We start from the raw sequence: 13,047 nt of genomic DNA on the forward strand, positions 1-13,047 counted from the left end.
GTGACCTGAGCCAAACTCAAGAGTCAGATGCTTAACCTACTGAGCCACTCAGGCACCAAAAGACAAGTAGATTTTTAAATCTGTTGTATTTTAGTTTCCCTAGACAATAACTTTTCAATTTTCTCCTCCCTAGTGTGTTTAATTTTGCATCACAAATACTAAGGTGTAAATAATGGAATTACTTTTTCAATAATTCTGTTCTTTATACAAGTTGCATCTGATTTAGACTTTTTTTTAGGGGCAGAACGTGGTCCAAACATAGTATTTCTAGATGACAGTGAAAGAAACAGGTTAAAGTAATAATGAATTAATTATTTATCGGGGGCCTCCTATGCCATTGTCCTGGGATCTGGGGAAACAAAGGTGAGGAAGATGAGTTCCAGCTCTCATGGATTTCACAAGCATGCAGGTCACAGACATCCACTTCAGGGCTCTCAAGGTATGGTCCTTGGACCAGAATCGCAAGCATCACCTGGCAACCTGATAGAAATGCAAATTCTTGGGCCCTACTGAATCAGAAACGCTGGCAGGAAGCCCAGCAATCTGCGTTATAATAAGCCTTTCAGGGTATTCTGATGCACACTAGTTTGAGAAGCAGTGGTACAGCCAAATTTTTACTATACATTGAAATACTGCAATAACAAGAAAGGTGTACATGCAGAGAGATTAAATGATCAACCCCATTATTAGTGCAAGTGGAAGAGTCCAGGGAGCCTTCTTTTGTAGGAAGTAACATTAGAAGTGTCATGAGAAGATTTCTGAGTCATTCTGTAGAATAGGGTTTTCTTGGACTTAGAATTTGGGCTCTCTAAGGTGAAACCTTTTCAAAGAGCATTATAAAGACTTGGAATGATTAAAAATTACTAATTACAAGCAGTGGTTCTTAATTCATTGGTGGGATTTTTGGGTGGGTGGGGGAGCAAGTGGGAGAAACCAATCCAGGCAGAATTGAGAATGAATTGGAGGTGGAATAACTCCCCCTCATCCATACGTATTAGGCTGTTTCAAGTCATAGCTAAAAATACAAATTTATTTAAAAGCATTACTGAGCTCACAGTAACCTTTTGTCATATACTTTAACAGTAGCTAACATAGCAAGATGGACTCAAGAGAGATATTTGGACTCAAATACTAACTGTCCTACTTACTGTATGATCTTGGATAAATTACTGAGTCCTCCTAAACTTTAATTTCTGCATATAACTACTGATAATAACATTCTCATTTCATGTGGTTGTTGAGAAATAACACACCTAAGATCATCAGGCAGAATGCCCGGCCATAGTAAGAGCTCATATAATGTTATTATTTTATTACAAATCAGACTTTTATAATGCCTTGGAGTATTTATTGTAAATAAAAGTAATAGAAGGTGTTCTTATGATTAAAAATTGTCCTCAAGTTAAAAAGGTGATCTAGAGCGTACTATTGTACTTATCTGATAGAAAACTGTGATTTTGAACATATTAGTCCAAAGTCAGTTGCTTTCACTGATGTATTTACTTTTTTAATTCCAGAGACCTTTCAGTTTATTTCCAAAAGGCACCATGGTTTCCCCTTCAGTCTCACCTTTTTCCTGAATGGGATGCAAGTGAACAGGTTGAGCTCCTGCTGTGAATATAAGCATCGGAAAGGTTCCAGACTTGGAGGCAAACGAGGCTACTTTGGGTTTGTGTGCGTGGAGAGATCATCTCCTTGCTACAAGTATGGAAACAAATGTCCTCTGGTAGAGGGCAAGTCTTGCTACATTTTTCTTTTCATGCTTCTACTGATGCATTTCTCAGCACAGTCTGTTAACAAAGATATCAGTGTAGATGAGCCTAAAATGTCTAAGTTAAAGGTTGCTTACTATAACCGGGTGTGTTGTATTTGAAATTATAAGATATGAGTTAGATTTCCAGATGCATTATATAATGGGGGTAAAAGCTGGTGGTGTTTCAAAGTCTGTCTGTCTGTCTGTCTCTCTCTCCCTTTCTCATACTGCTTTAAATTCTGTTTCTGAAGTGAAAGAGAAAGGGTATTTTATTCTCAGTCTTCTTAGGAACTGGTTTGGGGAATTCCCGAGCATGTGTCCTGCATGTGTCTTGTATGGTTGGGTATTACAGGTCATACCAGAGGTGTGCTTCATTATGGTGTGGCCCGGTTATCATTCTCATGCTCCTGGTTTTAATCTCAGACATAATGAAATGACTGGTTTTTATCTCGGGCATGATAAAAGGTCAATTTTGACTGTTGTTTACCAGCTTTCATATTGGACATTCTGTTTGAAATTAGGACACTTACGTGCAGGCTTTCTTTAATTTTTTTCTGAATGTACTCATGGAGAATTAATGTATGCCAAGCTAGAAAATAGGAGTGAACCAACCAAAGTTCCTGCTCTCATAGAGCCCATTCTAATGGGGGAAGGCAAATAGCAAGTAAACCAATTAATAGGTGCCAGATGGCATTAAGAGTGATGAACACAAAGCAGGGAAGTGAGATATATGGAGTTAAGGGGAACAAGGGGCAGAAGGTGGTACTATTTTATCTAGGATGATCAGGAAAGGCCTCTTTGATGTCTTTTGAGCAGAAATCAGAAAAATAGTTTTCTAAATAGTTTTTCCCTAAATAGTCCCTCTAAAAAGTTTTGGAAGTAGACGAAAAGAATATACAAAGAGCATGAGACAGGAGCATGCTTGGTGTGCTTAAGCTAGCGTAGCCAGAGCAAAAGTAAGGGATAGGACAATAATAGAAGGCGAGATTAGAGGGACAGTAGGGCCAAGACATGGAACATCCTAAAGTGATTGCAAGGATTTTGACTTTTTCTAAGTGAGATGCAAAGCTTCTAAGGTAGGTTTTGAGCAATGACCTGTCTTGATTTGACTGTAGCTCCTATGGGAAAAATAAACAAGGGGGTGGGGGCAAGGGAAGAGTGGAAACTAATTTAATCCAGAGGAGAGAGAATGGTAGAGTTAGAAGTGATTGGGTTCTAGATATATTTTGAAAGTAGAGTCCACAGGATTTATCGATGGATTGGATGCAAGGCATGAGATAAAAAGCAGAGTTAAAGGTGGTTGAAAAGCTTTTGTTCTGAACAACTGCAAAAATGTCCAGTTAACATGTACTAAGATGGAGAAGACTGTGAAAGAAGCAGGTTTGGGAGTGAAATGAAGGGATGTTGATTTGGGGCACATTAAATGTAAGACATCTATGAGTATGCAAGCAGAGATGTTAATTAAGTGTTTGAATATGTGAATCTGGGGTCCGGTGAGAGGTCCAGGCTGGAGATATAAATTTGAGAATGGTTTGCATGTAGATGGCATTTAAACTCATAAGATGGGATGGGACTGTTTAAGAGTTGAATGCAGATAGAGATGTCTGGTGTCCAGGTCACTCCAGTTTAAAGATGAAGGAGATAAAGAGGAACTGGAAAAAGGCCTAAGAAGGAAGGCAAGGGATTACAAAGAGAACGCCGAGAACATGGTGTCCTGGAAATGAACAGAGAACAGCATAATCAACTAGGTCAAATGTGTGTATATGTGAAGTAAAATGAAGTCTGAGGACTGAGTATGATTTGGTAATGTGGTGGTCATTGGTGACCTTGACACAAATTATTGTAGTGAAGAGGAATGCAAACTTGATTGGAGTGGGTTTAACAAATAATTGGAGTAGAGGTAAAGCCAGAGAATACAGATTACACTTTTTAAAGAATTTTGCTATAAAAGATGTCAATTGGGTGACAGCCAAGAAGGAAGATGTAAGGGCCAAAGGGGGCTTTTTAGTTTTTAAGGTGGGAGATATTGTAATATGTTATATGTGATAGATAGAATTGATACACTAGAGAGAGATATCAAAAATCAAAAAAAGAATTTGATCAAGCATGACATGGAGGGAGAAATTGCTGGAGCAAGGGCTTGAGTGGACGAGAGGAGGTGGGATCTAGGGCTGAAATTAAGACGTTAGCCTTAGAGGAGGAGAATCATTCTTCTAGAGTAACTGTAGGAGAGATGGCATATAGGGTAGAGGGAGAGGTAAGTTGATGCATGTGTTGGGACCAACTGGAAGTTCTCTGCTGATAGTTTCTATTTTTTTCAGCCAAATAATTTATCAGCTTAGGTTAAGGCTTAAGGGAGAGGGAGGGATTGGAGGTTTTCGGTGAGAGAAAAGGTGTGGAGGAGTCATGCAGCAAGTGGCAGAGTGAATGGTCTACAGCAATATAGTAGGATACTTGGGACCCACCTGAGGCTGCTTTCCTGTTCCAGCACAAACACGCTTTCTCCATATTTGTTGGGCAAGTCACATAGCAAATTTCTGTTTAACTCCTAGGAAAGCTAATGAGCTTACATACAATCCTCCAAGCACAAACACATTGCATTCTTTGAGAGTTACTATATAAATCCACGCTGTAAATGTTTGGTTGTAAACACCTTCTATGCAGGTTTAATAATCAGTACCGAAATCTGATTGATGACCTCTACTTTCCTATCTAACACTTAATAGTCTCTGTACAATTTTTATATGATTTCATTTGATTCACTGTAGCTTCTTTCTTTGACCTTTTCAAATAATAATAAAAAAAATGGTTGTGGTATTAAAGAATAAGACCTGTTATCCTTAACTAAAATGCATAGTTTTTAAGGACACTGGTTTTCAGTGTTTTGTTGGCTTCATCATCATTTCTCCAAATGAAATGTGTGCATGGCCAAAGTAGAAAAGTGTGGTGTCATTTCATGCCTCCCTGCTGCAGACCAAATAGAAGTCAAGGCAGAATGTTTTAAATGGGGCAGGGATATATGGGTGATATATGCTAGAGCTTTGCCTGTTTGGGTCTGCCCCACATGAGACTACTCAGATTATTCCGGAAGCACCTACACTGCACAGCTCCAGTGAATGTTCTCCAGTGGAGAACCACCCCTCTTATAATATAATGAATATAATATAATATAATATAATATAATATAATATAATCACTTATAATATATATTATTACTTTTATATTACATATTATATTACTTATTATATATTATATATTATATATATATAAACTCACTTGTAATATTATATAACCTTTTGGCAGGATCATATCTACAGTAACACTTTTAGTTATTTTATTTTATTTTATTTTATTTTACTTAAATGTTTATTTATTTTTGCAATAGAGTGCAAGCAGGGAGGGGCAGAGAGAGGGAGAGAGAAAATCTCAAGCAGGCTCCATGCTTGTCAGCACAGAGCCTGAGGCAGGGCTTGAACTCACAAACTGTGAGATCATGACCTGAAACAAAATCAAGAGCCAGGTGCTTAACCAACTGAGCCACCCAGGTGCCCCACTTTTAGCCATTTTAAGGGGTGTACATTAATTCCTCTAATTTGTTAAAAATTAAATTAATTTTAACTCATTTTAAAAATACAGATTCCAGGGGCTCCTGGGTGGCTCAGTTGGTTGAGCGTCCGACTTCGGCTCAGGTCATGATCTCACAGTTTGTGAGTTCGAGCCCTGCGTTGGTCTCTGTGGTGACAGCTCAGAGCCTGGAGCCTGCTTCAGATTCTGTCTCTCTCTCTCTCTCTCTCTCTCTCTCTCTCTCTCTGCCCCTCGTCCACTCACACTCTGTCTCTCTCTCCTTTGGAAATAAATAAACATTTAAAAAAATACAGACTCTGGAACTTTTGTTATGAGGAGGGAAGTGTTTGATACAACAAGAGGGAGTTCTGTTTCTGAACATGACTAGGAATTACCTGTTTGAGGTCCTCAGAAAACAAGAAAGGCTCAGCAGCGGTCACCAACAGGTGTGGAGATTCCACCGGTGCACCCATCCCTCAGTCATGGAAACTGAAAAGACAAGGTAGTTATTTCCAGTCGCTAGAGTGGAACACCAGGAGGAAGAATTGCCTAGCCAAGTGGAACGCAGACAGCTCTGAGCTTTAGTAATCAAAATCAACACCTCAAATTATACTCAGAAGTCAAATAGGTAGTCAGTGACGAGGAGAGCACAGATGTTGCTCACTTTGTTCGTCCAATTCCCTCAAGCAGATGGGCAATAAAAAGTCTGTGCGTGCAGTAGGGAGGCATCAAAGCCTCCACACAGCCACAACATAAACTAAAAGTAACAGCATATCAGAAGCCCCAAATCGATGGATTTGGTGTTGCCATTGATAAGGGAAGAACAGCTTGAACAGAAGGCAGTGCTAGTAATCATATTCTGTGAAGATTCATGACACCTTTATTCCAAGGAAAGTGGTGTGCTAAGTACATCATCATTACAGTCAAGAATTTATCATGCTTAATATGGGGGAGGTAAGTGTATTCTTATTATCTCATTTTTTGCAGCCTGATAGTTACTTTGAGTGCAAATCCTTTTAGCTTTATTTTGTGGGGAGATATTGAAAAGATAAGTGATATAACTAAGTTCTCGTAAGCTGGGATAATTGATTCCTTTGCTATTTCTAGAGTGGGAATGGCTGAAATTCAGTGAAATCTTTAGTTCAAGAACTCTCCATTGGATCTGATTCACCTTGATTCAAATTTTACTTATTATTTCTGTTCCTTCTGGACTGACACGTCTTGACTGCATTCGGATCTGTTTTCACGTATGCACTATATTGACTCAGTTTCCCGCTAAGTCATGTAACCTGTAGAGAAAGGGACGCAACTGGTGCTAGAGAAGAAGGATGGTGGAGACTGACAACTGCCAGGCACCTTTTTCAGGTCACAGATTGTCTCTAAGCCTTGGTGAAAACTTCTCCAGTTTGTGCTAGTTTCTGGGGAAGAGTGTGAGCACTTTCCCCAGTGGGCAGCCCAGCAGTGTATCATCTGTCCATGTGGCTGTTCATCTGAGCGGGCTGTAATCTAACAATATCTGTGTACCTCATTGGGAGGTGATGGAGTCTAGCAGTCCTGAGCCAGAATCTGCCTCCATCACTAACCTGCTGGGTGAGCTTGGGCAACTGTCAGCCTCAGTTTCCTCATTTGTAAAGTTGTGATGTTGGTTCTTAATTTATTGTTCTGGTCAGGGTAATGAATCCTGCAAGAAAATGTGTATATGGTGCCCAGCAAAGAGGTTGGCACAGAAGAAATGCTCAAGAATCTTATTATTATCACAATCATATTTTTATTAATGTCTGTATTATTGTCATGACTGGAATTCTTATTTCAATATTAACTTCAGAGATAGGAAAAAAGCTATAGAAGGTTTTATTCATGTTACTTTTGTTATAACTGATTTTTAAAATATTTTTTAATGTCTCAGTACATTCAGATCATATGTTTATTTCACCAGATTCGACTTGGAATGACTTTATGACCTCTACAAATTATTGCCATCTCCAAAGAAAAAAAGCTTATTGCAGGGAAAAGTCAAAAAAAGATTGTTGTACAGGCTTCAAAAGGCCATTCTAAAAACAATGATGACAGTTCTATTAAAATAAGCACGCAGGCTCCCGAGGTGTTTACTTAAAGGGCACAACAACATTTGACTGTATATGTTTCTTAAAAAATCAATCATATTTATTGAGAGTCAACCTTGTATGTAGGTCTTTTGTTGCTGTGTTGTTGGAATAACAAATTATCAAAGACTGACATCTTTCTTCTTCCGATTATTTTTATCTCAGCTTCCATATGTTTATAAACCTGAATGTTCTTTTCGCACATAATTCTCATTTAAGGACTTGAATGATATGCTTACTGGACTCCATTATAAAGCCAAAAATATGCTTGAAGTCACAAGTTTTAGTTTGAAACTACCGTTCTTAGTTGTTAAGTTGTTTTCTTGTTTATTACTGTGGGTAAAATTGTTAATACTGTGTTCACTTACAAGATTTTAGTATCAATAAGGAGAAAAGAGTTTATTCTAATTAACTATGTGTACTATAATAAGAAGATTTCTTATAACATTTTTTACTGGAGTAAGAAATAAGTGATTTAAAAAGCTCTGAGGTTCCACTGTGGTATAAATACAGGTTAAGCATCACCTTGTGTTTATATTTTTCACAGGTGCATTATTGCAATGGGCCTTGACAAAAATCCAACTTCACCAAAACCTAGGAAAGAAAAAAATATTGAGAAAAGAGAAGAACTAAAGAAAGGTGAGGGGAAACTGAGGAAGGATAGAGGGTACATGATACCAAGAAGGTATGAGATGGCAGGGAGCAAAACTTCCCCTTCAGTCATTTTTTCAGCTCAAGAAAAAACAAGGAATGGAGAAGTGAGAACAGCTGTGGAAGAAATGGAACGTAAAGGAAATCCAGGACAAGATGTTTGTGAAGATGACCAGGAAAATATATTTAAATACGGTAATGGATAACATGGAATTCTTTTGTTGTTGCTATTGTTGTTTTGCTTATGTCTTTAAAATGCCATTATCAGGGGCTCCTGGGTGGCTCAGTTGGTTAAGTGTTTGACTCTTGATATGGGCTCAGTTCATGATCCCGGGGTTATGATCTTGTGGTTGTGCATTCAAGCCCCATGTCGGGCTCTGAGCTAACAGTGCAGAGCCTGTTTGGAATTCTCGCTCTCTTTCCCTCTCTCTCTACCCCTCCCCCACACAATCGCACTTTCAAAATAAATAAATAAATAAAAATAAAAACCCATTATCAAAATTTGCAACAATATTTATTAAATGTTACTCATAGGCAGCTAACTCTGGAGAGGTGAAGATGCTCATAGGGGCAGGAGAGGAAGGGGAGTTTATGTCTGTGTGAACCAGAAGGTCTGTTCACTTCTACAGAGAGAAACCAGGTTGACCAAATAGAATTTTACCTTTTTTTTTTTTTTTTTAAGTATTTCCATGTACTTGCTTTGGTGAAATCGATGCTTATGTAGCAATAAGAGTATTCCATAACTAAAAACAGTTGACATAGGCTTGGGGTCCTAGAGCCTATCTGTCTGCCTTGTTATTCTCCCCTTTTCTTCTCTCCTCTCCTGCACTCTTCTTCTTCCTCCTCCCTTCCTTCTTCCTTTCCTTCCTTTCTTCTGTCCTCCCTTCCTTCCTTCCTTTCTCTTTCTTTCCACACACACACACACACACACACACACACACACACACTCACTCATATGTATAGTAGTGATAATAACAATAATCGAAGTGCCAGGCACTGAGCACCAGGTCAGGAGCTTTTCACACACTATTTCGTTTTATCCTCACCACTCATTGTGATAGATATTATTATTCCCTCCATTTTACAGGACAGGAAACTGAGGCTAAGGAATACAGACAGAAAGCAGCAGAACTAAGATTCATAGTGTAGGAGAGGAAACTTTTTCCTGGGCCCATTTAGGTTCATTGGCTGGGTCGTTATAAATTAATTAGACTGACAAAAGAGGTTAAAATGGGAAAAACAAAGAAATTTATTAGTATGTGCATCACACATACACGCAGGAGCACTCAGCTGAGTAACTCAAAGGGGTGGTTAGAACTTGGGCTTATGTGGCATCTTACAAAAGAACAATCATTTTTAGAGAAGTGACAGGAAAAAAAGAAAGGACTAAGCTTCTGGGGCAGCAAATTGTGGGAAGGCAAATATGTAGCAAAACTAATGATATATGGGCTAGTTTCAGTGAGGTTTATTATGCTGATTCCTTTGGTGTTTTGTCTGGGCTGATAAGGGTCTAAAGTTGTCTCCTATGATTAACTTGTGTCCATCTTGGTAGAGAGAGGAGGGGAGACACCTTCAAAAATGTATGCTGTGCTTTTAGGGAGAGGGCAGAGAGCTCTTTGTACATCTACTATTACTCAGTTGCTTTAAGCTCAAAATAATCTTATACCAAAGTGGCTATTTTGGGGCCACATACTCTGCCATACTCCAGTAGCCAGGCCTATCTAATTCAAAAACCCAGACTTCCCACACTGTACAACCTCCTATTCTGTAAAAGCTATTTTAGATGTTGCCTCGTTGTGGGTGATATGTCAAAGAGTCAGAAAGAGAGAGCTGCCTGGGTGTCCCTCCTACAGCAAGGAGACAGAGCAGGATTAGGGGAGCAGAGCTGTGGGCTGGGGTGACTTGTGGAAGAGCTGGCATCAGGCAAGGGGCAGATTCCAGGTACTTCCTTCTCATCTCATCTTGCTCAAGGGTTCAGAAATCCCAGGGAATAATTACAGAGCTATTATAACACTGCACTTTGTTCATTACTGAAATAACATGATCATCTTAAAATGGATTTCACTTATAACACTTTGACTCAGTTTATCTCTGTGATCCCTTCTAGTCTTTATTATCTTAGACTGAGAATTTAAAATGATCTACGGCAACAGCAATAGTGGAGAGATTAACAAATGGGTTGTGTTTTTATGTGTTTTAACTTTCAAGACATATAGTTTTATTAAAGCTATGTTCAAGAGAGGCTTTTCATTTTCTTCATTTTTTTTTTCCTTAAACCAACATGGCCAGTGTTATGAGTAGTGTACTTTATGCTTATAGCTTTTCCTAAGGTCTTCTTCTGTGTTGGCTAGTTAATGGACTTGTTCTTTAAAAAAAGAAGAAGAAAAAATAGTAGCAGCAAGGCTTCTGCTCTCTGCAGAGCATCCACTGATGGTAAGAGCAGCAGGAAACTTGAGTGGAGGTCAGCGCGAGAGAGTTGCAGCTGGATTGATGTCAACCTTATGTCGACTCACTTCCTCATTAGTGAGGATGGTAAACAACAAGCTAATTAAATTCTCTGAAAGAAGGAAGATAAAATGGGAGAAACAGAAGAAATATGAAAAGGAATCCAGAAAGCATGCCACCAGTTCATTCATATTGAGAACATGAATAGCTAACACAAAGTATATGGCTTTGAGCTGCCATGCTAATTGAGCACTTGTGGTTAATGGAGGGATGATATTTATTTAGATGTGAAGGCAGTAGTGGGTAGGGCTAAGCCAGGACAGCCTTGAAGCCCATACTTTGAGAGAAACACAGAAGGTCCTGTAAAATAGGATGTAGGGACTATTTTTATGGTTCACTACATGTTCCTTTAATTTTATTCTCTGCTTCAGTAATTTAACAGCAATTGTGTCCTAATTGTGGGCCCTAGTACTTCTGCAATTTTAGTCAGGTGCCTCCATTAAAGTGTATTTCTCCTGGTCTACAACCAACTCTTTCTACTTCCAATCACAATCACTATTACTACTAATCCCTAGTAATCGCTAGACACATATTGTCCATGACACTGTACTAAGCATGTTCCAGGGATCATTGCTTTAATACTGACCATAGCTTTGTGAGGCAGGAGCTACCATCACAGATGAAGAAACTGAAGCTTAAAGATATTAAGCAAATTGCCTAAGGTCACACAGCTAGCGACTGTTTTAACTTGGACTTCGGCACCTGACAGCCTGCTTCTAAAACCCTCATATGTCACCACTATGTAATACTATTGATGGAATTATAGCAATTCACTCATGTTCTGTTGGGCCCCCTGCTTATCCTGTGACCAGGAAGAAATATCTGTAAAGTGACAGATTCCTGTGTTTCCTCGTGTGTGTGTGTGTGGGGGGGGGGGGGGGGTGTATGCATGCACATGCAAGTTCTGTAGCTAACTTGAATTCTTTTTTGTATGAAGTTTCCAAGATCTCCAGATGACTTTCTGCCCTTTTTTTTTAAAATTCCATTCTACTCATTTGACATTATTTCATATAATTAATCATGAGTCCTATATAAAAATCCATAGGCAATCAAGCCCAGTAGTGTTGAAACTAACACTACTGAGAACCATGTATAAAAACTACTACGAGTACAGTTATCTCTTCTGTACCTGATTCTTATTTCCTCAACAAAAATTGGAGATTCCTTGATGGCAGGGGTTGTGTTATTGTAGTGTCTCTTATTTTGCTATTTTATCTGCTTGCACATTAAAGATTCTCAATAAAGGCTTATTGATTGATAGCTAACTAGGCCAAGTGAGGAACTATTCTATTATTTGGTCTGAAATATTTGGATCCAAATATTTGTTTTTATTAGTATTTCCTATTTGTTTCATGCAATATAAACCAAATTTTTCATCTTCTTGTTCATTTATAATTTTGTTTTGCTGATAATAATTTGCATTTCATGTTCCCCATATTAAATCTCTCTCATGAAAACATTCTTGTGATGAATTCTCTTTGTTTGCCTTTCTTCGTTACAGTTTCTGATTTCACTTTTCCCCTTACATCTCCCTCATACAATCTCTGCATTAACAGCGCTTTCTTCATATGCACAGGGCATGCATTTCTAAATTAAGTTTCTTTCATTGCAGCAGGGTAGCTCTCAAGTAATTACCTGAGAGGCCCCCACCACTGGAAAGGAAGCCAGAATATCTAATAACTAAAACACACAAAATGAGGAAAGCTTTATTTTCCCTGTAATTTTTATTTTAAAGATAATTGTTTATGTGCTTAATTGGTTCTGCATGAAATCCTTTTGCTCTCCATCCTTGGCATGTTGTCACTTCAAGATTTTTAGTTGTTGGTGGAGGAAAAAGGGGAACAATTAAATATGAAAGGTGAAAAATTATAACCACAAGGGACAGCTGGAGTTTATCTGATGTGACAATTTCCTTTTTCTGCTACAGATTTGTTGCACCTCTGTAGGGAATGAAGCAAATTAGTGGCTGTGACAGGAATGTTCTATTTTATAAGAATTTTTTATCCTTGGAATGTAATTATTTCATTGACTGTAAGGATGAATAATGCATATGATTTGGGTTCTGGTCTAGGTATAGAATCCCTCATAATGCCTTTTCTTGATGTCCATTTGGTTCTCAGAGAATGTGCTATTCATGGTGTTACTTCTCAGGGCCTTTGGACTTGATTAATTGAATTTTTCCACTTCGCTATTCATTAACTTGATATCCAAATATTTTGAACATTCTTCATATGAAATATGACCTCACTGAGTCTCCAAATTAACTTTCATTATTATAACCCTGTTCTCTTCATTTTTAATTTATTTCTAATTTATTGTTTTCTATCAAGTTCTTCTCTTGTCCATTTTGGTTATTGTAGATGATGATGTACATTTGTAAATGAACTTTCATTAGGTTGCAGGCTTGTCATTTGGAGCCTTATTTCTTTTGTGCTCTTGTATATGTGACTGATTGCAGTCTTTGATCATTTG

The 13,047-nt window shown here is 38.3% G+C and overlaps 1 protein-coding gene across 1 annotated transcript in view; it reads left to right on the forward strand.

The window, feature by feature from the left end:
* Window positions 1–13,047, forward strand: part of ERICH3 (glutamate rich 3) — a 106,454-nt gene that overhangs the window by 65,224 nt on the left and 28,183 nt on the right. Inside the window, 2 exon segments of the mRNA XM_019448860.2 lie at window positions 1,518–1,704; window positions 7,967–8,265. Coding sequence (XP_019304405.2) covers window positions 1,518–1,704; window positions 7,967–8,265 — 486 coding nt within the window.

Source organism: Panthera pardus, unplaced genomic scaffold (genome assembly GCF_024362965.1).
Source record: "Panthera pardus isolate Hobbes unplaced genomic scaffold, ASM2436296v1 HiC_scaffold_11, whole genome shotgun sequence".
Taxonomy (NCBI): Eukaryota; Metazoa; Chordata; class Mammalia; order Carnivora; family Felidae; genus Panthera; species Panthera pardus.